Source organism: Physeter macrocephalus, chromosome 15 (genome assembly GCF_002837175.3).
Source record: "Physeter macrocephalus isolate SW-GA chromosome 15, ASM283717v5, whole genome shotgun sequence".
Classification (NCBI taxonomy): Eukaryota; Metazoa; Chordata; class Mammalia; order Artiodactyla; family Physeteridae; genus Physeter; species Physeter macrocephalus.
The window spans coordinates 34,198,485-34,222,903 of NC_041228.1; the positions used below are offsets into that span (position 1 = coordinate 34,198,485).

Here is a 24,419-nt window from a genome sequence, read left to right on the forward strand (position 1 = left end):
CCTTATTATGATTTTAGGCAGCCTCTCTGCTAATGGATGGGGCTGTGTTCCTGTCTTGCTAGTTGTTGGGCATAGGGTGTCCAGCACTGTAGCTTGCTGGTCTTTGAGTGAAGCTGGGTCTTGGTGTTTAGATGGAGATCTTTGGGAGATTTTCGCTGTTTGATATTACGTGGAGCTGGGAGGTCTCTTGTGGACCAGTGTCCTGAAGTTGGTTCTCCCACCTCAGAGACACAGCCCTGACGCCTGGCTAAAAAGGAAGCCTGTGGCGTGGGCTCACTCTTTGCTGCCATTTGCCAAGCCACCACTTTTCCCTACTCATTTGCAGGTGTTGGCAGCTGACTTCATTTTCCAGTACCATACCAAAACTCCGTTACTTAGTGAAGTGCTTGTCCCATTGTCTTCATTCTTTTTCTCCTCAGACATCTGAGCGGGCGCCACAAATCCAACGGCTGTTTCCCTCTTCCAGTATTTCTTTTAAGGAGTTCAGTGCCATTTTGACTCCTGATCCTTTTAACTTGACCTACCTTTCCCCCTCCGCCTCCCCTCCACCCCCCTCCAATGAAAAAGCACTTTGAGAGTCTTTCCTCAGTCCATGGTGCTGAGAAATTTCATGTTGATGTGCCTTTATGTAGTAGGTCCTTTTCTCATTCATTGTATTTTGGGCCCCAAACACTTGGTAGGTGCCTTTATTCTGGAAGCTCCTATCATTCCAGGAAATTTTGTTACACATTTTTCTCTCATCCATTTTCTCATTTTTCTTTTTTTTGGGAACTCCTAGTGGTTGGATGTTTTGACACCTCCGTTGCCACTCTGATTTACTTGTCTTTCCTCCCTTTATTGTCTATCGCTTTGACTTTTTGTTTTATATTATGCCAAAGATTTTTTCTCTCCCGTTGGGCCAGTTTCTCAGGAAAGGAATCCTGGAAGTTAAGAGTGTGGCTGCAAGCATTCTGGGATGGGAGCTGGTGGACTCATTTCCGCAAACAGCTTTCATGGCTTCCAGTGTCACTGTACCTACCTGGCCAGGTGTCCCCAGGCTGTTATTCTGGTTGAATTTCTGTAAGTAAGGGACAGTTCAGTCAGGGTCTGGGAGGGGCAGCCTCAGGCCTATAGGGTGGGGATCTTAACTGTTCCTTATGCAAACTTCCTGTTTGGGGTCACCCCCAGGCTTCACAGGTATCTGGTGCCTCTAGTTTCTAAGAGTTGGTCTGTTCCTCTTTGCCTGCCCTGTAGACTTTAGGTTTCAATTTTCTCTTGTCTGCTAAGTCATTTGCCACTTGCTCTGTATGCTTTCCAGCTTCCAGAAATTTTGTTGGCATCTCTTGCTTGAGTGCTCTAGCCTTCTCTCTTTCTCTTTGTCCTTGTAACTTGAAAATTCACTTGTCGTTTTAGGGGGGTTGTAGGGGGTGAGGGAGATAACTCATGTTTAACTAGAAGTCCTACACAAGAAAATTATTTCTGTTTATTCTGGATACACTGGTTCTCCATACCTGTTGTCTTTAGTCTGCTTGGGTTGCTGTAACAAAATACCATAAACTGTTACATTTATTTTTCACAATTCTGGAGTCTGGAAGTCTGAGATCAGGGTGCCATAATGGTCGGTTTCTGGTGAAAGCCTGCTTCTTGGCTTGTAGATGACAGCCTTGCTGTTGTATTCTCTTGTCCTGTCTCTTCTCTTTTTTTATTTTTAAAATTTAATTTAACTTAATTTAATTTTTTACTGAAGTATGATTTAGAATGTTGTATTAGTTTTTGGTGTACAGCAAAGTGATTCAGTTATATACGTTATGTTCTTTTTCAGATTCTTTTCCATTATGGTTTATTACAGGATATTGAATATAGTTGATCACAGGAAGGCGGTATATAGTTTATTTTTGCAGTTGTATTTTGACTAGCAGACTGCTTTAGCACTATCGACTGTGTAGATGATATGTAAGAAAAATAATTTAAAATCTTAGAATCTTCTTGGCTTCTCGAGGTGTTCTGGAGAACTTTAGCTGTTTTAGTTGTGTAAGAGCCATTTTTTTTGTTTACTAGATAAATATTTATAAATGTTTTCACCGAGGTGATGCCACCTTTTTGAGATGATGAGTCTCAACACCCTTCAAGGCCCATTTCAAAATCCTGACTCCCCTGAAGCCCTGGCCCTCACTGACTCTTCCAACCCAAAATGAATTCTGCTTTCTCTTAGTAATTTTTGGTTTTAGCACTCATCTTGGCAGCTAGCTTAGTGTTTTATTTTTTATTTGTTTTCCTGTGTATATCCTTTGTTTTTACAAGTAGATTGTACACTACTTGAGATGTGTGCATTGTATCAGCTTTTCTTTCTTCCTCAGGCTTTCTAAGGGGTAGATGGCACAGTTTTCTGTAGCTGTGGCTCATGAATAGGGGCAGCATTCCCAAGCATGTAGGAAACCCCCTCAGGTGGTGCCACCGTTCATCTCTCCTCCCTCCCCAGTGTATTTTATAGTGCAGCTTATTTCCCGTAATACTTAACTCTGAGCATTCAGGAAGTATTTGTTGATTGAATTGGACCCATGGCAAGTGTGATATGCTGATAAGAATAGAGGCTTGGAGAGGTTTTGTCTCCCCCTCTCTCTCTGTCACCTCTTAATTGAGTAATTACAGGTAAATCAACCTCTTGTAGTCTTTTGTTTCCTCATGGAAAACAAAGAGACTATTATATCAAGGACTTGATATTAAATGAAAAAACTCTATGATTGTTTTTCTGAGATCAAATAAAAGTTAAGAAATATCAAACTAAGTACTGTGTTGGTGCCAGTTTCTAAGAAAGTTTTCACAGTCCATGGGTTAGGGAGAAAATTTTTTTATTTAGATTTGTCTTTTCTACTTTATAAATTTAAAATTTATCTTTTAATGAAATATTGGTAGTTCTAGTTTGTTGCTTTTTCTAAATCTTGGCAAGATGAAAAGTTGGCAACCTTATGTTTATTCTTATAATTTGAAGGAAATTTTATTTATCTGTTAAGTCTAGGAGTCAGAATGTGCTTTATGCCTTAAAACCTGTGACACCCCAGTTGGGGGACAGGTTTCTATATATTTATTTGTTAGACTAAGCTTGTTAATAATTCCTTTTCAAAGTTTCTATCTTTACTGATATTTTGTCTGCTTGAACTATCAGTTTCTGATAGAAGTGTATTAGATTTCTCATTGGAGTTGACATTTTCTCAAAGGGTCAGTTTTTACTAGATATATTTTTGAGGTTATGGTATTAGGAACATTCAAATTCTTGCATGTTAAATGTTCTTGGTGGATTATTCCTTTTAATGTTATGTGGTGTCTCTCTTATCCCTATTTAATACTTCCTTTTCCTTCACTCTGTTAATATTTGACTTTTAATATGTGCAGTGAACCATTTGAATAAGTAGGTTTCTACTGTCTGAATTTCATATTTTCTGAATCTTTTATTTTGCTGCTTTTTTTTCCTTCTGTTAAGATTCCTAGTTTTCTGCATTTCCTTCCTTTTTTCCTCCTCTTTTGATTGGAAGCCATAGATTGTATTTCTATTCTTTTAGTGGTTACTATTAAGCTTTTCAGCCACAGTGTTCTAACAAAACCATGGCCTAACTCGAACTTACGGGATGAACCCAGTCTTCCACTAGGGAGCACTTTGAACATCATTTCCCTTCTGTGGAGATGTTTATCTTTTATTTGATCTCAGCTTTGTCTTTTGGTTTTCTCTTTTACGGTTGTCTTTCATGGCTGTATATATAGAGTGGAAGAGGTTTTCCAGAGTGAGCACAGTATACCAACTCTACTCCAGCCATTCTTCCATCCTGCCATCCCACTGATTTTCATACCTGCATGTAATACTTAGTCAATATTTGTTAATTGATACATATCTTTTTTTTTTTTTTTTTTTTTTTTTTGGCGGTACACGGGCCTCTCACTGTCGTGGCCTCTCCCATTGCGGAGCACAGGCTCCGGACGCGCAGGCCCAACGGCTGTGGCTCACAGGCCCAGCCGCTCCGCGGCCTGTGGGATCTTCCCGGATCGGGGCACGAACCCGTGTCCCCTGCATCGGCAGGCGGATTCTCAGCCACTGCGCCACCAGGGAAGCCCTGATACATATCTTATATCAGTACATCTTGTTCCTTCTGTTTGTTTTAGTTTTACTCACTTTACTTTTTTCAGCTTTAGATGGAAAGGAAAGTGGAGGGAACAGTCCCACCCAAACTATGGAAGACCTTTTCACTAATTACCCACGTTGAACTTGATGGAGTGCTCAGTGCTAAGAGAAGAAAGGAGGTATAGAGAATTTAGTCTGGGAAAAAGCAACTTTAGAGTCCTACTGTGAATTGGTAATATTTATTGATAGTAATTTCATTGTAGGCTGGTTCCATTTTGTTAGGTTTGTTAACTGTTTTGCTCTGTAAACACTACAGATGCCAATTTTTTTTTTTTGAGGGAACCAGGAGAGCTACACTGTACATAGCTATGTTGTAGCTATGATGATGGTGGCTGGGTTTTGCAAGCATTGCTGTTCTGACCTAATGTTTGCTAGGACAATCTGAGATGGCGGTGATTACAGGAGTGCTGCTCCACCATCTTCCTTTTTCAGGAGGTTGAAGTTAGTTATGAAGAGAGGAGTAAACCAATAAAGTTGTTAGTGCCTGATGCTGAAATATTGAGAATATTGTATCTATGACTAGGAAGTGATTTTCAGGTTAAAACCCCCCCAAAACAACCCCAAACCAGGGGAAAATACCAGCAGCCTGGGGGATAATTAAGGATTGGCAGATACATGGGCTAATGTTCTTTATATTCATTCCCAGGCTTAGCTCTCTAACATCATTATCCACACGCTGTCTAAAAACACCATGTTTTGTGTGTGTGTGTGTTTGTTTTTTGTTTAAGTGGTTGGCCGATACAGAGTGGGGATTGAGATGGGATGAGAGCCCTCTTTATCAGTAATGTCAATCTGTAAATCAGAGACTGCCTGTTGAATCTACTTCTATTGGGTTGAGTACTTACTGTAAGGTGAAGAATTGGAAACATTTACTGGTGGATCCCATTTATTGGTGGTGGGGGAAGCCAACTGTTTGCTATGGTTACTGTGTTGCCAGAGGGGAGACATTTGTGTTTTTTTGTGTGCCATAGTGGTAACAACAAAAGGGATCTGGTAAGCCCTTAAATTTGACTGTGGTGGTTTGTAGGTTTGACCTTTTTTTGGACTTCGATTTGGATCTCTGAATTAGAGACCCAGTGTTAAGAACCCCAGTAGGTGCAGATTTCAAAGAAGCCATTTATTTGATACAGCTTTCAGACCCCATCTGGGTGCACTGATGATCATGCTCCAAGTAATAAGCAAGGTTGTTGGACAATTTGATTGTAAAGCCCATTTGGTTAGTCTGGCTTTGTGGGAATAAAGATGCCCAGGAAGGTCTGCTTATACTGTAGAAGGGAAATATTGAAATCTATTGCTGTCTCCTAAAAGTAGATGATTTTGAATCATAGTTAAAGATCTTTAATTTTTCTACTTAAAGGAATAAATATGCTGTTGCCATGTTACTTGGATTAAAAAAATTGTCTGCTAGGGGCTTCCTTGGTGGTGCAGTGGTTGAGAGTCCGCCTGCCGATGCAGGGGACACGGGTTCGTGCCCTGGTCCAGGAAGATCCCACATGCCGCGGAGCAGCTAGGCCCGTGAGCCATGGCCGCTGATCCTGTGCGTCTGGAGCCTGTGCTCCACAACGGGAGAGGCCACAACAGTGAGAGGCCCGCATACTGCAAAAAAAAAAAAAAAAAAAAAAAATTGTCTGCTATAGATATATGTTAACAATATAATTTTAGGCAGAGTAAGATTGTTTGTTTATGCTGTTTATCTTTTTAATCCCAGTAAGAAAATAGGGAAATCAGTTTTGTTTAGATAAAGAAAAAAGAGAGGAAAGGTAGTTTGTCACTACTGAGCTCTACCTTTTGGAGGGAGAGGCCTTCTCTGTGCTAGGCCCCTTCCATGGTTTGGGGCTACTACTGGGAGCTTAGATTTCAGATCAATGTCCTCTGGTTCCCCAAGACCTTACTAGAAAGAATGGCCTGTTTGTGTTCCATGTTTAGGGTTTCCCAAACAGTGTTCACTTCAGTTTGAAAAACACAGGATTAAGCGTAAACATGTTTCTTTATTTTAGGACTTATCAGAATCTAATAGAGGTATGTGGATTGTGAATTTCTAAGAGGGGGCTATCCTAAGCAACATTTCCAAAACTTGAAATAGTAGGGTTATTAATATCTCCCTAAATGGATTAGTAATCTTGTGACTGTTTAAGCAGTCCTTACATGTATTCGTGGTATTTTAGAGTAGTGATTTCCAAACGTAGCTGATCATCAGCATCACTTTGGGTTGCTTAGAATTTTTTTTTTTAAATTTTGAGTTGATAACATGTGATTTAAATTCAAAAAGTGTACTTTGTCACTCAGTGAAAAGCTTCCCTCCCTGCTCTGTTTCCTAGCTGCCTACTTCCTTTCCACATAGGTGACTAAATGTTATTCCTTCCAGAGACATTTTCTGAATGCGCCATAATTTATTTAGCCAGAATATAAATTACGGAGTGTTGTATTTGGAGATTTCTGATTTAGTAGGTTTGGGTGGGGTCTGGTAATATGTCTTTTAAAATATTCTTAGACAGTGGATGATTAGCCAGGTTTAGAGAACTGTTATTTCAGATGGTACACATTACTTTTGCATGTGACATATTATCCAATTCTTAAAACAACTCTGTGAAGCAGATATGGTAAGCACCATTTTTGGCAGAGGTGGAAACATGAGAGCAGGAGATGTTAAATGACCTATTCAAGGTCACGCTCCTTTTTTAATGGTGGAGCTGAGACTCAAAAAAAACCCAGGGTTCTTTTGGGTATCTAGGTAGAACTTGGTTGGCACTAACTTTGCCTTTTCATGGCTACAATGCTGATGATTGGCTAAACAACCGGAAAAAAAAAAAAAAAGAAACCCCAAACAAAAAATTAATTATGGCTATTTATATCCAATTCTTCTATTTTGGCACAGCATTAAATGTTGGAATATTTTATTGCATTACTTGTCAATAGATGTCCAGTAATTAGACTTTCTCTAGTTTGCATTTTTAAGGTGCTTAGCTAGTTAGACTCATGTTGTCAGTTTCAGCCACTTATACAAGGGAGTTGCACACAGACTTTTATCTGTATTTTTGCTTCCTGATGAGCTGGCTTTCTCTCTTCCCTTTGCTTCCAGCTTCCTTTTGGCCCCTTCAGTACATTTCCTTAACACCAACCCAGATTAAGCCACGGAGGAGGGGGAGGAGGGAGGGATGGAGGGAGGAACAAGACTGTCCACTTACAAGACTGTCCTCTAAGTGGAGGGACTGGGAGAGTATTCCCAGCTGTAAAGTACCGAGTGATTTCCTTGTCTGTCTGGTAAACTTTCTGGGGATGATTCTCAAAGAAAGTTAAAAAAAGTTAAAGTAAAAAATTATTCTTAGTATTGTAGGACCATTTGATTTGGGGTAGAACCTCCGTGTGGTTATTTTGTAGGACAATATTCTTTGGTGTGTTTTTAAAAACCTAGTCTCATAATATTGGTCTCATAGCAGAACAGCTAAAAATCTTTAGAATGACCATGAAAAGAATAAAAAAGCTGCAAATCCACCATTTTGAAGCAGTGTAGGACTTAGAGCAGGGACATGAATGCCCATTCATTTGTTCAGTCACCCATCCATCATCTGTTAGGTGCTGGGGATTTAGAAATTAGTAAAACCCGGTTCTTGCCTTCATAGAGTTTGTCAAGCCGTGAAAGAGACAAATATTTCATCAAACAAGTAGTTACAGTGTAAGTACTGTGGAAAGGAAGTATGCCCCAGGGGACTCAGAGAAATGCCTAGTTCAGCCTGGAGTGAAAGGTGAGTTAACTTTTCCAATAGGTTCTTTCAGCCTACCCTCCAGGGACTAGTAGCTATAGATGTGTAGATGGCAGTGGGGTATAGTTTATTCTAGGCTGAAGGAATAGGTGTGTACAAAAAAAATAAAATAAGGAGCTCCCTGGTGGTCTAGTGGTTGGGATTCGGTGCTTTTGCTGCTGTGGCCTGGGTTCAGTCCCTTGTTTGGGGAACTAAGATCCAGCAAGCTGTGAGGCGTGCCCTCCCCCTCGCCCCCCAAAAAAGAGTACTTTGTGAGTATAATCTAGTGAAGGACTTGGGACAGTATAGTGATATTTGGGGTATAGAGTGCCCAGGAAGAGTGAGGAGATGAGATTGGAGGTAGTAGGGGCAAGAAAAGAAGGAATCTCTCACTCTTGTGAAATAACAACCCATGTGCAAAATACACAGAGTTAGAGCTCGTCTACGGATTTCTGGTTCCAAGAATTCCCAGACTTAGCTGTCATTCTCTGGTTCCTCGGGTTCCTACAAGATCTCCAGATTCAAATTGGGCCCTATTTAGTTTGGCAGCCGGTTCAAGCTAGAACTTGGCAGATTTGAAGCAGCAATATATAGAGCAAGCTATCCAAAGATGAAAAATATAGTTCAGTAATAATGCTAATGGCTGCCATTTATTGAGTGTTTAAGTGCTTGGCTCTTTCCAAGGTACATTACAAAATTACCTTTAATCCTTATAGCAGCCCTACCAGACAAGTGGTTTTATCTCCATTTAAACCAGACAAGTGGTTTTATCTCCAAACTCTGGGAGGTTAAAGTAAGCTTGCCCAAGGTTACAGAGCCAATTAATGGAAGGGATGGAATTGAACCCAGGTTTGTTAGTCTGACACCACAGCCCATTCTTTTCCCACTCCACCATGCTGCCCCCGTTCCCAGGGCAGATGGAATGGCAGCTCAGGAATGTAAAATGACCATTTCAGAGGCAGTAAAACTGCCCTTTCATCTTCGATGTTAAAAGGGCAACAAGAAGCCATCCCAGTATCTGTCATTTAAAGAAGCTTTCCTGAATTTAATGGCATCAAGATCCTTGGTTAGGAACCTAACCTCCTAATTGTCTTGTTTTATGGAAAAATAAGATTTCATCACAGGTATTTTCAGTTTAGAGTTCTATCTCAAGGACTGAATACCTTGCCAAATGGTAGTATTTATATTACAAAGTGTGTCAGTTATCCCTTGAGACCTTTGATTTGTATGTAGAGTTAAAATTGGGTTTGTAACAATTTGTGAATACATTATCTGCATTTGGCAGATATTTTAATGAATGATGTTGCAGATATTCAGAATGTGGCTATGGCCTAAGGGTGAAGAAAAACCAAGACTTTTCTCTTGAAATTTTGGCTGGATGCTACACTTTTTGGACAGGAGCACTAAAGGAAGTCTTCTCACCCTGTTAGCACACAAGTTAACCAAGTTTGAGTCTTGTACGTATATATAGTCTTACTGTTAAGCAATTGAAATTAGACGAAACAGAAATACTTAGGAACTTATCAAGAAGAATTAATGTATAAAGGCCATATCTTTTATCTTTTCCTACCGAATTTCTTGTCCATTTGGCATGTGTATTTTCCTTTTCCTGTTTTGAATGGAGCTGAAAATAACACAGTTGGTTTTGCTTTAAAGGAAAATGACTCATTTTCTTGTGTTCAGCATTTAATTTCTCAGAGATGTGTTTATCTTTCAAATGGCAGAGTAGTTTGGGATTTTGGTCTCTTTTTCATTTTATTATGAAAGATGTTATTTATGGCACTTTATAGGAATTTCTAACCAGAATATTTTCTGTGTTAAGGGAAGAAATTATTTGTAAGTATAATGTCTTTTTTCTATGATAGTTGCAGAGTGTTTCTATAACATGAATTTTCTCATCTTAGTTTTATAGAAATCTTTTTTTTTTTTTTTTTTTTGTAGAAATCTTTGAGCAGTTTCAACTGAAAACCATTTTAGGAGGAAGAATTAAAAGAATTTCCCGTTTAAAATTTGTATCATTTTCTCAGTTTACAGTATTTATTTAGAAACTTCTTTTTTTTTTTTTTTTTTTTTTTTTTGGTTTTGAGTGTATCTTGAAGCTGAATGTCCTGCATTATTTATTTAGGGTAAAAAGAACACATTTTATAAACTGGGATTTGTTGTCTCCATAGCACAAAGTATGTATAAGTCCTACCTATAACTGGTTATTCAGGAAGCTGACAGATGGGTTTTTTCCTCTACAAAAGCCATCATTGTGTGACTTGGGGTCTTTTAAAAGTAAAGTCAGATGTTTGCTACCTGGCACCATTTTTTCTTGGGTGGGCAAAAGAGTGAGAAATTGTCAAATCAAATTTCAAGAAATGAAATGAGGTTAAGACTTAAGTCTAAGCAAAGATATATTAGGGATCAACTTACAAGCTGAGATTTGCATTATAAAACTGAACAGATTACTCTTCACCAAGGAAATATCCTTTTTTAGAGGGTGGGAGGAATAATCTTCTGTATCAGTGGTCTCAAACTCAAATGCCTACAGGTGCTGGGCAGGTAAGGGCACCTCTAGTCACCACTAGGCAATATAAGCTTGGTTGCTAGATCTCATTTTTCAAGAGAAGCTAGAAATCTGAAAATCTGTCTGAAATTTTCCAGTTTTACATGTTGGCCAAGAATCTTTAACAATCTTTTAAAAATTTAAAATGCCATGTGATTCAGTATCATGTGTACATCTGTAGGGTGGCAGTTTGTGACTTCTCCTTAAGGCTCCCCCCTCACCCCTTTTAGTAATTGACTATAGCTTTTGCATATAAATCTTAAAGAGGTTCTTTCTGATCCTTGCCTCTGCTGCCTCCCCCTCCCCTATTGAAATGATAAACATTTAGTTCCTCATAGGTACTAATACTATCAGGAAGGCAGGATTAAATTTTTCATATTCTTTATGCTATGTTATGCTACATTGCTGTACCATTTTACATCTAAAGAGAATCATGCATGGGGGTAAATTTATTCAGGGTGCAAGACAGACCAGTGGGTTTTAGTATTAACAGTATTAAGAGTTCATTAATAGGGTTTCAGATTCTCCATTGTAACCAACCTTTTAGAAACCATCACTTGTTGAGTTTTGGTGCAGTGATTTTTTTCTTCTCTGTGCGTGTTGTCTAAACAACTATATTACTTCTCTTGTTAGCCACCCTCCCCCCATCCCCGATTCCTGAGAAATCCTGAAGTTGGGAACCCATGATCAGGGTTAAATTCACATAGAAGCAGTACAAAATGGATTTTTAAAAATGTATCTGAAAATTGAATGTCTTGAAGTTAAATTTCAGACCTACAATGAGAGTGTTTCATAATCACACAGATGAAGGGAATCACCCCTAATCTGCTGGTGCTTCTTGTTTGGGCCAAGGCAACCCTGATCCCTCCAGGCTCTTCCCAGCCATCCTCAGACCCGTGGGTCAAGGTAGCTGCTAATATTTTAAGTCACAACACAGAGTGGGTAGGTGGGCTGAAAGCCTTTATCTCGTCCACACATAAACAAATCCACAGTGCAGCATGAAGAGGAGACTCAGTTGAGTTCTTCCCTTTTACGCCCAAGACGCCCTCAGGGGCCTCGCCTTTGAGCATATCTTAGGTGGCTTGCTCCAGGACTGTGTGAAAAGGGATTTGGGGTTGGGATGCCCACTGTAGTGGATTGAATAAGCTAGCTCCAGGTTTTCAGTTTGCTGGTGGGGGTGGGAATGTGCCTGGCACAAGTAAATGACCATCTCAAAATGCCCTCTGCAACTTTGCCCAAAGGACATCCTTTTCTCACATTACAGTCGCTGCCAGGCAGGACCATCATGTGATAGTTTGAATTTATGATGATGTGGATAGTTGGCATGCTAGGAATGATTTCAGAGGGGGCAATATATATAGTGCGGTGCAGTAGTTTGTATAAAAGAACAGTGTTGTGGACGGACTCCCTATACTCAGGAAAGTGCATGACGATATAGTGGAAAGACGATGTTCTGTGGTTGGAGGTGGGTTTGGCGCCTCTCTCTGCCATCTATCTAGTAACATAGTCTTTGCTCCAAGAGGGGAAAAGAAAAGTGCCCTTTGATTGCTTCTTCAGTTTTAAGTTTTAAACTTTAGATAGTTGGCTTTTGGAGAAATGCCAGAAATATTCCTACAGTATTTCTTCTTCTGCAAGAAGGTAATCTGGGTACATTTGCATTTTGGCAATACCTGCCTTCTCTGAGGTGGATGACAAGAGGCGATCTTTAAGACATTTTCTGCAGGAGTCTATGATTTAGTGTTGTAGGTAACCTTTCACTGACTGGCTGTTGTTTCTTTGTATGGATTATTAAGCCCTATACTCCAAAATGAATCTGTAAAAGTTTTATTCCATGGATGGTTATCTAGAGAGTAGAGTGAGGTCACTTTAAAGGTAGTTTGCTAATATGATTATTGGTGAGTGGTGAGTTATTAAATGTTTTCGCTGTGTTAACTAGTCTGCTTATAAGATTTATATGGGCGACTATCCTAAAGGAAATCTGTATTCACACTTTTCTTGCTTGTTCTAAACTTCAGTTTGAGGTGGAAGACCTAAGGAGTAGTTTTGTTGAGTTGAAGATCAGGAATCTTTTCTGCCTCTGAAATGTATTGTAACAAGTATTATTGTACATTTTTCACTGTTGGAACTGTTATCTAAAGAAGTGGAAGAGTGAGGAAATACTTGGTAAGTTTTATCTCTTCTTTGCTTAAAGTCTGAAGCTAGCTCAGATTGAAACACAAATGACCGTAGAATGTCAAGTAGACAGTAAAGGTCCTTTGTGAGAGAGAAGCTGTAGATTTATATAGGAAGAAAATCAGAGCTACCAGAAAGGTACATGGAGGAGGTAGCATTTGAGCTGGGCCTGAATAATAATAATGTTGCTGGAGGAAATGTACTGGGGGCAGATAATGCCACTTTCTACCATGAAAGTGAGTACTGATACACGTGAAACGTGGGTGGGTATGCCTGATCTTACAGTTCCAGGGATAGCAAAAGGATCATCTTGTAGAAGGTGGGCTGTCAGGAGCATCTTTATGTCCTGGATAATTGGAGCCTTTTAGGAATCCAGATATACCTAAACTTTTTACTTTTAGAAATTTAGCTAGGAATCTAACAGGTTTCATTTTAGGGGTGTGTGTGTGTGTGAACAGATGGCAGGGGATTTAGGATTAGGGCAGGGAATTGTAAAACTGAAGAACCTGTGTTAAGTGCTACTGTCAATTGAGGGTCATCAAAAGATGACTAATCTTTGAAATTATAATGTTAAGTTTGGGGGAAATGAGACTGAAATTTTAGGGAATTTCAAGGGCATCTATGAAATACGTTACCCTCTAGCAAGTACTGTTATACTGATTTCTCTATTAACATCAGTTTGCTGTTACCTTTCCTTCGTGCTCAAAAAAAATTCCAGCCTCTCAATCTGTAAAATGTCTATAAATTTGAAGGAATGAAATAGGTTATTGAATCAGAATATAGAATAAATCTTTGGTGTAGGAGTACTAAGGAGTGTCAGAAGCTCACTTGCTTACCTGTCCATTGTGTGTTATAGCCACCTCACAAAGGCTTTCCTGCCTGTCTCTGAAATGAGATTAAATGCTGAGTTAGGTTATTTTGTAATGTTATGCTGTGTTCTTAAAATTGTTTTCCTTCACAATCACATGTAAAGATTTATTCTGAAATGGAATTTGGTGAGCTGTAGGGTGGTTTACATTTTACTTTTAAAACGGAAAACTTTTGTTAATATCGCTGAGAGAGGAAATACAGTTAATAACTTGAAGCATTGTAAGCTTTTGGAGGAAGATCCTTTAAATTAGATGAGTGCCTAATACTTTTGTAGAGACATTTAGTAACTCAGTAAATTTAAATGAATATGATCAGTGGCCTGCGGTTCTGGGATTTACATGTCTGCTGAAGACTCTATAATGTAAAGGGGAACAAAGTACTCCTTATTTTATAGTTAGTACCTTTTTTTTTCCCCCTTTGCTTGAAGGTTTCTTTGTTACTGTTATCTGGGATCCAGGTAAACTAATGTGTATGGGGCCAATTTAGTCATGATAACTATCTTGAGATTTGGAAAAATGATACATTTTCTGTAAATTTTGTGGATTGAATTTAAGAAATTAAACAAATTTGATATTTGGGGAAATATTCTAAGTGTCCATGTAAAATTAATTTGTATATGAAAGTTTCAGATGGGTAAGATGAAATTGAATATGACAGTAAGTGCTATTTCCGTATAAACGTTACATGAATATCTTCCATTGATATATTTGCTTTTCATACATTCATAACAATTTCAGGACTGAAAAGAACCAGAGAGGACTATTAGTCTTTCTTCACGTAGATGAGACCGGAAACCTAGTGGGCTTAAATGAACCCAGTTGGTAGTAGATGAGCTGGGAGTAAACCCCAGATTTCTTGCTATCCAGTGGGTATTATTTCCAGTACAAATGGGTATACATTTCAGATAGAGTCCACCATGATTTTTTTTTTTTTTTTTGGTGGTACGTGGGCCTCTCACTGTTGTGGCCTCTCCCATCGCGGAGCACAGGCTCCGGACGCGCAGGCCCAGCGGCCATGACTCACGGGCCCAGCCGCTCCGCGGCATGTGGGATCCTCCCAGACCGGGACGCGAACCCGGTTCCCCTGCATCGGCAGGCGGACGCGCAACCACTGCGCCACCTGGGAAGCCCCCACCATGATTTTTAATATTAGAAAATTTGATGTCAGTAAACATTTCCTCTGTCCCCTTCCTAACCTGAAATTTGCTTTTGAGTTCTTGACTTGTTATTTTCTAGCTTCTTGATATCCTCAAACCTTACTTTAGTTTTATAGATATTATTTGCCTGGAATGATATTTGGAGCCATGAAAGCATCATTTAATTCTTAATCTCAGTTATTGTCCAGCTTTGAAAAGGCTTTGACAAGTTTTGTGTCTGCCCCCCCCCACCCCGTATTCTTTGTGAAAACGCTAGAGACAGTTTTGGGCTAAGAAAAAAGGAATGGAAATGAATGGGTTTAGTTGTATGCTGGTGAACAAGTTATCTTTCAAAAGTGTCACTATTATGGCTTTTGGAAAATAAAACCTTTCTTAGTCTTTTCTCACAGTCTGGCTCTAGTCTGTAGTCTGGTGAAGAGTTTTATAAATTACTCATAGTCAGTGTGGGCTGAGGAGGATGAGAATTCCTGCCTATGCCCCAGGTCTTCTCAGGGCTGTTGCTATTGCCCAGAACGGAGCCTCTCAGGTTGGAGCCTCCTAGTCTATTTTCTTCTCCCCATTTTCTAGTCAGCCTTCTCTCAGAGCTCATGAGTTCCACAGTGCATTATTCTTACGGTGTTTTATCTTGCCTTGAAACACAGATATGTGCCTTATAAATGAGCAAACTGGGATTTGGTCAAAAAGCTTGACTTTACAGGACTGAAGAAGACACGTTTTTGTTAATGAAAGGCTAGAAAAATGAAAATGTATTTTATTGAGGGCCAAGTCACACATGATCTGATGTGATTCTTTGGGAGTGAGAATAAAATCACTAGTGAGTATTTACTTCTTGGTAGACAAATTAAGTATGGCATCATTTGAAAGTTATTTTTGCTTAGAAATATGGTTTAGTGTTGGACATTTGCTTTACATATTTTAGTGTTTGAAAGATACTACTCATCATTGAACAGAGGTTAGAACTTTACTGGATAAAGTAAAATTGAAGGACAACTGGCTCCTATTAGAATCTCTTTATCAAAATAATTAGATTATTTGGCCATATGTTATATGATTGGTGGTAGCTTTTAAATCCTAAACTGGCTTTAAGACATGATTAATTTTGAGTATGTATACCACTTTCATCTGTTAGGACGAATGATTGAAATTTGATTTCATATATTTTTGTCACTCTCTAGAAAGCAAAACTTACAGAATTTCCTGTTGATTTACTGTTCTAATTTTTTTCCCTGTTGTTCCTAAAATGCTCAGTTTATTTTTAAGAGAATAATTTCTGGAAAAGTTTTCAAAGGCATTTGTTTTGGTAATTTAATAGAATTGAACTCTTAAAATCTCTACATTTGAATACATCTTTGTGTTATAAAATGGCTTCCTGGGCTTCCCTGGTGGCGCAGTGGTTGAGAATCCGCCTGCCAATGCAGGGGACACGGGTTCGTGCCCCGGTCCGGGAAGATCCCACATGCCGCGGAGCGGCTGGGCCCGTGAGCCATGGCTGCTGGGCCTGCGCGTCCGGAGCCTGTGCTCCGCAACGGGAGAGGCCACAACAGTGAGAGGCCCGCGTACCACAAAAAAAATAAAAAATAAAAAAATAAAATGGCTTCCTTAGGTTGACAAGAGTGCCCAATTTAAATGAGTATTACAGTATTTTATATTAATTCAAGACTTTCTTTGAGAGAAACAGCAAAATCGTAATACATAACATGAGTTAATATCTTTCTGTTAGCGCGTTGAGATTTTTCTAAGCATATTCAATACTCTTAAAAATGTGAGGTGTTATCCTATTTTATAGATACGGGCACTAAGGTTTTTTTTATTTTTTTATTTTTTTGTGGTATGCGGGCCTCCCTCTGTTATGGCCTCTCCCGTTGCGGAGCACAGGCTCCGGACGCGCAGGCCCAGCGGCCATGGCTCACGGGCCCAGCCGCTCCGCGGCATGTGGGATCCTCCCAGACCGGGGCGCGAACCCGGTTCCCCTGCATCGGCAGGCGGACGCGCAACCACTGCGCCACCAGGGAAGCCCCACTAAGGTTTTAATTTGTACAATTATGTGTCACAAGGTCCTACAAGAACTTTTGAGACTATTCTCACCTTAAATCAATTTGGGTTTTGCATTGTTTCTGCCTCTTTATAGTAAATTCTTAATAGATATGTGCTTCCCAAATATTTTCATTTCATCATGTACGTGTACATTCAAGAGTCTCTTGGCATATGTAGTATGGTGTTTAAAAACTGGCTTTCCATTGGGCGTTGGTTCAAGTACCAGTTCTACTGCTGGTTTTTTAAATAAACTCTAGAAGCTGCAGTTTCCTCATCTGTAAAATACTAAGACGATGATGACTGAAGTTGCAAATGAGGTGGTAAGGGAAGGCAACTGCAGGGTTGACTTGTGATCTTTTTTGGGACAGAAATCAAAGATAATATAAAAAACATTCTTGCTTAGTAAAATTTTTGTATGCTACTGTTAGAGATCACCAAATCAGAACTGTTTTGTTTACAAAGGCTTTGTACATGTGGTTTATTCATGTTTGTTTTGTTTTTAAAGGTTACGGGAAGTTTCAGAGAAACTGAACAAATATAATTTAAACAGGTAAGAGATTTAAGATATTTTACATTTCCTGAAAAGAATGATTTTGTTTTAATTAGGGAAAAGTACTCATATTTAGGCAGCAGCTATTAAGAAAATTTTTATCTAACTATCAAAGTTTTATGGGTTGTGTTCATTTGAATTATAGTTTGTGTTCATACTGATTTTTAAAAACTCTGCCATACCAAAGAGCTATAATGACTATGTAGATATAATAACTTTTTTCAATTATTGCTTTAAAATATGTAAATATTAGTTTTTTAAAACAGGCTTTACTAGCAATTTTTTTCTTTTGTTAATTGGATTTTCTAAAAAACCCTAGGATGCATTTGCCATTTGGAAAATAATTTTGTTTGCATACTTTTCTTTATTTCCCAGCCATCCCCCTTTGAATGTGTTGGAACAGGCTACCATTAAACAGTGTGTGGTGGGCCCAAATCATGCTGCCTTTCTTCTTGAGGTAAACCGTTGACGGTAGAGAAATGAAAATGGATGTTAAAATACAGCTGTGCATCATCATGTGTCTTCCTTTTCAACCGTGGAAAACAGCAGTTTCTTGCAGTAGTTCTTCCAGAGACCACCCAGTTCCATTTCCTTATTGTATAAATCCTCTGACCCAGAGAAGGCTTAAATGATTTACTAGAGGTTGAAACTAGTTAGTAAGAGAATGGAGAAGTTCCTGATATCTAGTCATTTCCTTACTCTGAATTCTGTTAGATGGAGATATTTTAAATTATTTTTACTGGTTTTATGATAATGTATACAAACCATACTTCCCCAGCTCAGGTGTGAGTGCCTTCTAGAAGGGAGCTTATTTGTTGCCTTCTGAATTGACAGTGATAGGTACATAATTTGTTCATTGAATAAATTCAAGTTTTAATACACATTTTTACTATGGAAGTTTCTTCTATTTTCTTTGCTTCTAGGATGGTAGAGTTTGCAGGATTGGTTTTTCAGTACAGCCAGACCGATTGGAATTGGGTAAACCTGACAATAATGATGGGTAAGACATTATGTCCTTTCCATTTAATAAATATTTAGCTCTTAAAGGTATTATATTACACCTGTGTTTTGATTTTGGGAACCCTCAAATTGGGGAAAAAAAAGCATTGTAGAAAAGGAGATGTTTAAAATAGAGTGAAATGGTTACTTTGTAGTTTGATTTTAATTTTTATGCGAGCAGTGATTTATAGCTAAAATATTTGCATTAAAAGTAGCAGAGGAGTCAGTGATCACTCAACAGAAATAGGAATGATGTGTATGTGGTAGGGCCCAAGACAGATCTGCTCTTTGAGTGAACTGACTTTTCGGATCATGTTTTTTCCCTTTTAATATTCCCAAATCAAGTAGCTCAATTTGAAAATGACGGAGTCTTTAAAATTTTGGCCTTTATAAGTGACGTCATATAAAAAAGGTTGCTAGATAATGTATGATGACTTTCAGTTGACTGCTTCTAAGGAAAATATGATTACTTTTAAATTCTACGGAACAATTCATTTGCTGTTAAACCGTGAAAACAATTTCAAACAGGAACTGGATTGTTATGAGGCTAGAAATTGTTAGGTTTGCTCTTTGATCTGAAGTATCCATTTCAGTAACAGTAATCAGAGAATTGTTAGGCTGATAGTTTACCACAGTAAGTCCCAGAGTAGTGAGGCCTGGAATTCCAGGCTTGTTCCTAGGGATTTGGGGACTGTTCTGTGATTTTCTGCCTTTTGTTTTTTTCCCAGGTCAAAGTTGAATAGCAATTCGGGGGCAGGGAGGACATCGAGGCCTGGTAGGACAAGCGACTCCCCGTGGTTTCTCTCAGGTTCCGAGACTCTGGGCAGGCTGGCAGGCAACACCCTGGGGTAAGTTGTGGTCAGAAAGTGGCATCCGCTGGTCTGGGTTACTGCTCTGTGAGTGCTCGTTTCAGTGTTACCCGGCGATGGGGTGAGGGCACTCCTGAGCTCTGAGCAGGGCTCCTGTTGCTCGTGGTGAGCCACCATGATAAAAGAAACCTGCATGCGCTCATCACAGGTAAGCTAGGTTTTTGTCCTTCTAAAAATGTACAATGGCTGCATGCATTTATGTTATTTAAAAATGTTCAGTGATACTATCTTTGGTCTTATTTGTGACTAATTCTTGGGTAAAAAAAAATCTAACCTTTCTTTCTTTCTAGTGTCCAAATACGGTAGTTCTTTCTGAATTAATTTAGTGAGGCTTAAAACGATTATGTAACTGAACTTCACAGCCTTTAATGAAGTTTTTACTTTAAAAACATTATAGTGGTATACTTGACACATAACATTATATTAGTTTCAAGTGTACAACATAATGATTCAGTATTTGTATATATGTGTGGCCCTTGAGCAATCTAGGGGTTAGGGGCGCTGACCCCCTGCACAGTCAAACACCCACTTGGAACTTTTGACTCCCTCAAAACTTAACTACTAATAGCCTCCTGTTGACTGGAAGCCTTACCATTAATGTAAACAGGTGATTAATACATATTTTGTCTGTTATATGTATTATGTACTGTATTCTTAGAATAAAGTAAGCTAGAGAAAACAAGATGTTATTAAGAAAATCCTGAAGAGAAAATATATTAACAGTACTGTACTTATTGATACCGTAAGTTTACATCATCTGTTTATAAGATGAATTGTCTGTCATTACCTATGACAGTATTGTCCTATATGATGCAAAACTCTAGATGTTATATGTATTACTAACACTAGACATCAAAAAGAAAGATAATGTGAAAAATTCGTATTTATTTACAGGTATAGTGATTCATGAATTAATAGCAAAGCAGCAGCAGTATGATTACCTCATAGTAGCCTAACCTATATACTAATGAATGAATTGGTATAAAAATTTTATGGCATATAGTATGACAGTCATATTCATCATACAGTATTAGAAACATTGTTACATTTTAAAAAAAACGCTTACCTGTGATGATAGGCTGATATGCAGTTTCTCCAACTAAGAGAGAGAGAAGCATTATGTATGGTAATGTAATTCTATGAAAGCAAAGGGGTAAAACAGTAAGAAAACTAACACATTATTAATTTTATATTAAATATCACTCACCTTATGCCTATGTAAGCATAGGCTAGTATCTACAAATATTTTATGCATTCATGACCTACCTAACTTTTTCTTAATTTTTTTTGATATTTGCAGGCTACATGATTCATCTGTGAGCTTTTTCAAATCACTGCAGAGCTCCAAAAATTTTTCCAATATATTTATTGAAAAAAATTCAAATATAAGTGGATCCACACAGTTCAGTCTGTGTTGTTCAAGGGTCAAATGTATTATGAAATGATCCCCACAAGAAATTTAGTTAACATCCATCACCATATATAGTTACAAATTTTTTTTCTTGTGATGAGGACTTTTAAGATCTACTCTCTTATCAACTTTCAAATATGCAGTACAGTGTTACTAACTAGTCACCATGCTGTACATTATATCTCCATGACTTATTTATTTTATAACTGGAACTTGTACCTTATTTTTACTTTTAAAATTATTTGTAAAATTTTTACTTTTTAAACTAGATACTCAACTCTTCTTCCATTTTATCTAAAGTTGATATGCTGTCAACTAAAGGAATCATATACAGATTCCAAGCCAGATGATTTTATTCATTTTATACCTTGATTTTTGAATAGCCAAATTTTCTGAAATTACTCATTTAATGGTTAGATAAATGCCAAGTCAGTCAAGTCAGCATATGTGTTCAAAGGCTGATCAGAGAAATATAACTAGAAGCAAATTAAATTGTTTGAAAATATAATTAAGGAGAAGATGGTTTTTAAACATTTTATTTTGACTCTAAATTTCTAAGTAAAGTTACATTTAAAAATTGAGATCCCAAGGTACTTATTTTCTCTTTTTTGTTTTTATGCCGAACTAAATTTATTTATTTATTTATTTTTTGCATTACGCGGGCCTCTCACTGTTGTGGCCTCTCCCTTTGCGGAGCACAGGCTCCGGACGCGCAGGCCCAGCGGCCATGGCTCGCGGGCCCAGCCGCTCCGCGGCATGTGGGATCTTCCCGGACCGGGGCACGAACCCGTGTTCCCTTCATTGGCAGGCGGACTCTCAACCACTGCGCCACCAGGGAAGCCCCCGAACTAAATTTAATTTGAGGTCAGAGGGAGGTCATTTAGTTGAGTGCATCGTTTAGCTCATTCTGTGCTAGAACTGTTCATAGGAAACATAGCTCTGGTTTTTAATAAAATGTTAGGTATCTCCTTTTAATGGTTCTATGCACACACATAACATAACAACAGTGTATGATAAAGAATTCTGAAAATAGTATGTAATAAATGGAATTTTCATTTTATTTGATAAATCTGCAAAAAGTTTGTTTATATTTATTTAAGAAAGAATAAGTTATGTATCATACTATGTGAAATTTTACCTGTTTAGAGACTAAAATTTAGTTCTTTTTTTAGTTGAGGGGTTGTCAAATTATAGCCTACAGGCTAAATCCGGCGCCTCCTATTTTTACTGAGATACGGCCATGCTTGATGTTTTATTTACTGTCTGTGGTTGCTTTTGTGCTAAGATGGTAGAAATGAGGGCTTCCCTGGTGGCGCAGTGGTTGAGAGTCCGCCTGCCGATGCAGGGGACGCGGGTTCATGCCCCGGTCCGGGAAGATCCCACATGCCGCGGAGCAGCTGGGCCTGTGAGCCATGGCCGCTGAGCTTGCGCGTCCGGAGCCTGTGCTCCGCAACGGGAGAGGCCACAACAGGGAGAGGCCCGCATACCACAAAAAAAAAAAAAAAAAAAAAAGATGGTAGAAATGAGTTGTCATGACTAAGACTGATTAGCCTACAAAGCCTAATAAATAAATGATTTACTATTCTGCTCTTTACAGGAAAAGTTTGCTGATCCCTTATTTAGTTTATACATTTATGTAGTGGCATTTGTTCCTAATCCTGTATTCTTTATTTATTTTTAAATTTAACATTTCATTCTGAAATAATCTGACTTTAAAAAGTTGCAAAATATTACCCAACTTCCCCAAATCTTAACATTTTACATAACCATAGTCCAGTTATCAAAACCAGGAAATTAACACTGATCAGTGCTTAATCTACAGAGTTTATAAAGATTTTACCACCTGTCCCATGCGTACCATTTCTCTGCTCCAGGATTCAATCCAGGATCCCATGTTGCATTTATTGTCATGCTTCTGTAGTTTCCTCCAATCTGGGACATTTTCTCAATCTTTATCTTTCTAGACCCTGATGTGTTTGAAAACTGACTGGTTATTCTGTGGAATGTTTGAATTTGTCTATTATTTCCTCGCGATTAAACCCAGGTGATGCATTTTTTTTTAAAGTCTTTATTTTTTAAGAGCAGTTTTCAGGTTCACAGCAAAAACGAGAAGGTGGTTCAGGGATATTACATATGCTCCCTGTCCCCACACATGTACAGCCTCCCTTGTTATCAATACCCCCCCCCCACCAGAGTGGTCCATTTGTTACAATTGATGAACCTACATTGACACATCATCACCCACAGTCCATACTTTACATTAAAGTTCACTCTAGGTGTTGTATGTTCTGTGGGTTTGGATAAGTTTATAATGACATGCATCTTACATTATAGTATCATATCAAGTAGTTTCACTGTCCTAAAAATCCACTGATCTTTTTACCATCTTCTTAGTTTTGTCTTTTCCAGAATGTCATATAGTTGGATTCATACAGTACGTAGCCTTTCCAGCTTGACTTCTTTCACTTAGTACAATAGTATGCATTTAAGGTTCCTCCATGTCTTTTCATGGCTTGATAACTCATTTCTTTTTAGTGCTGAATAATATTTCATTGTGTAGATGTACCACAGTTTATTTACACATTCACCTGCTGAAGGACATCTTGGTTGCTTCCAAGTTTTGGCAATTATGAATAAAGCTGTGTCCTGGTTTTTGTGTGGATGTAAGTTTTCAACTCCTTTGGGTTAAATACCAAGGAACACGATTGCTGGATCATATGGTAAGAATATGTTTAGTTTTGTAAGACACTGCTAAACTGTTTTCTAAAGTGGCTGTACCGTTTTGCATTCCCACCAGCAGTGAGTGAGAGTTGTTGTTGCCCCATATCCTTACCACCCTTTGGTGTTGTCATTGTTCTGGATTTTGGTCATTGTAATAGGTGTGTAGTGGTATCTTTTTTTTAAAATTTGCATTTGCCTGATGACATATGACATGAAGTATCTTTTTATATGCTTATTTACCAGCTGTAGATCTTTTCTGGTGAGGTGTCTTTTAAGGTCTTTGGCCCATTTTTCCATCAGGTTGTTTGTATATTTTGGATAAACCTTCTTTATCAGATATGTCTCTCGCAGATATTTTCTCCCAGTCTGTGGCTTGTCTTTTCATTATCTTGACAGTGTCTTTTACAGAGCCAAAGTTTTTCATTTTAATGAAGTCCAGCTTATCAGTTATTTCTTTCATTGTGCCTTTGGTATCATATCTAAAAAGTCATTGCCAAACCCAAGGTCATCCAGATTTTCTTCTGTGTTATCTTCTAGGAGTTTCATAGTTTTGCATTTTACATTTAGGTTGGTGATCAGTTTTCAGTTAATTTTTGTGAAGGTCTGTGTCTTTTTTCCATGTGGATGTCCAGTTGTTCCAGCACCATTTGTTGAATCAGCCATCTTTGCTTCTTTGTATTGCCTTTGCTCCTTTGTCAAAGATCAGTTGACTCTATAGGGGTCTATTTCTGGACTCTTTTTACTATTCCGCTGATCTATTTGTCCATTTTTTTTTTCTCCAATAGCACGCTGTCTTGATTACTGTCGCTTTACAGTAAGTCTTGAAGTTGGGTAGTGTCAGTTAGTCAAAAGAACTTTGGTCTTCTTCAGTATTGTGTTGGCTATTCTAGGTCTTTTGCCTCTCCCTATACCCACAAAAAAACTTGCTGGGATTTTGATTGGTATTGCAGGTGATGCATTCCTGGCAGGAATACCACAGAAGTGATGATGTGCCCTTCTCAGTGCATCATATCAGGAGGCACATGATACTGACATGTCTCATCACTGGTGATGGTTATACCTCTGATCACTCAGTTAAGGTGGTGTTTGCTGGGCTTCTCAACTATAAAGTTACTGTTTTCCCCTTTGTAATTCGTATCTATTTTGTGGAGAGATACTTCATGACTATGTAAATATCCTATTTTCCATCATACTTTTGC

The 24,419-nt window shown here is 38.4% G+C and overlaps 1 protein-coding gene across 1 annotated transcript in view; it reads left to right on the plus strand.

Moving 5' to 3' along the window:
* The window catches only part of UBR5 (ubiquitin protein ligase E3 component n-recognin 5), a 147,688-nt gene that overhangs the window by 26,681 nt on the left and 96,588 nt on the right, over positions 1-24,419 (plus strand). The window contains exons 2-5 of the mRNA XM_024129916.3: positions 17,176-17,220; positions 17,596-17,677; positions 18,144-18,220; positions 18,948-19,067. Of these exons, the coding sequence (XP_023985684.1) occupies positions 17,176-17,220; positions 17,596-17,677; positions 18,144-18,220; positions 18,948-19,067 (324 nt within the window). The remainder of the gene's footprint in view (positions 1-17,175; positions 17,221-17,595; positions 17,678-18,143; positions 18,221-18,947; positions 19,068-24,419) is intronic.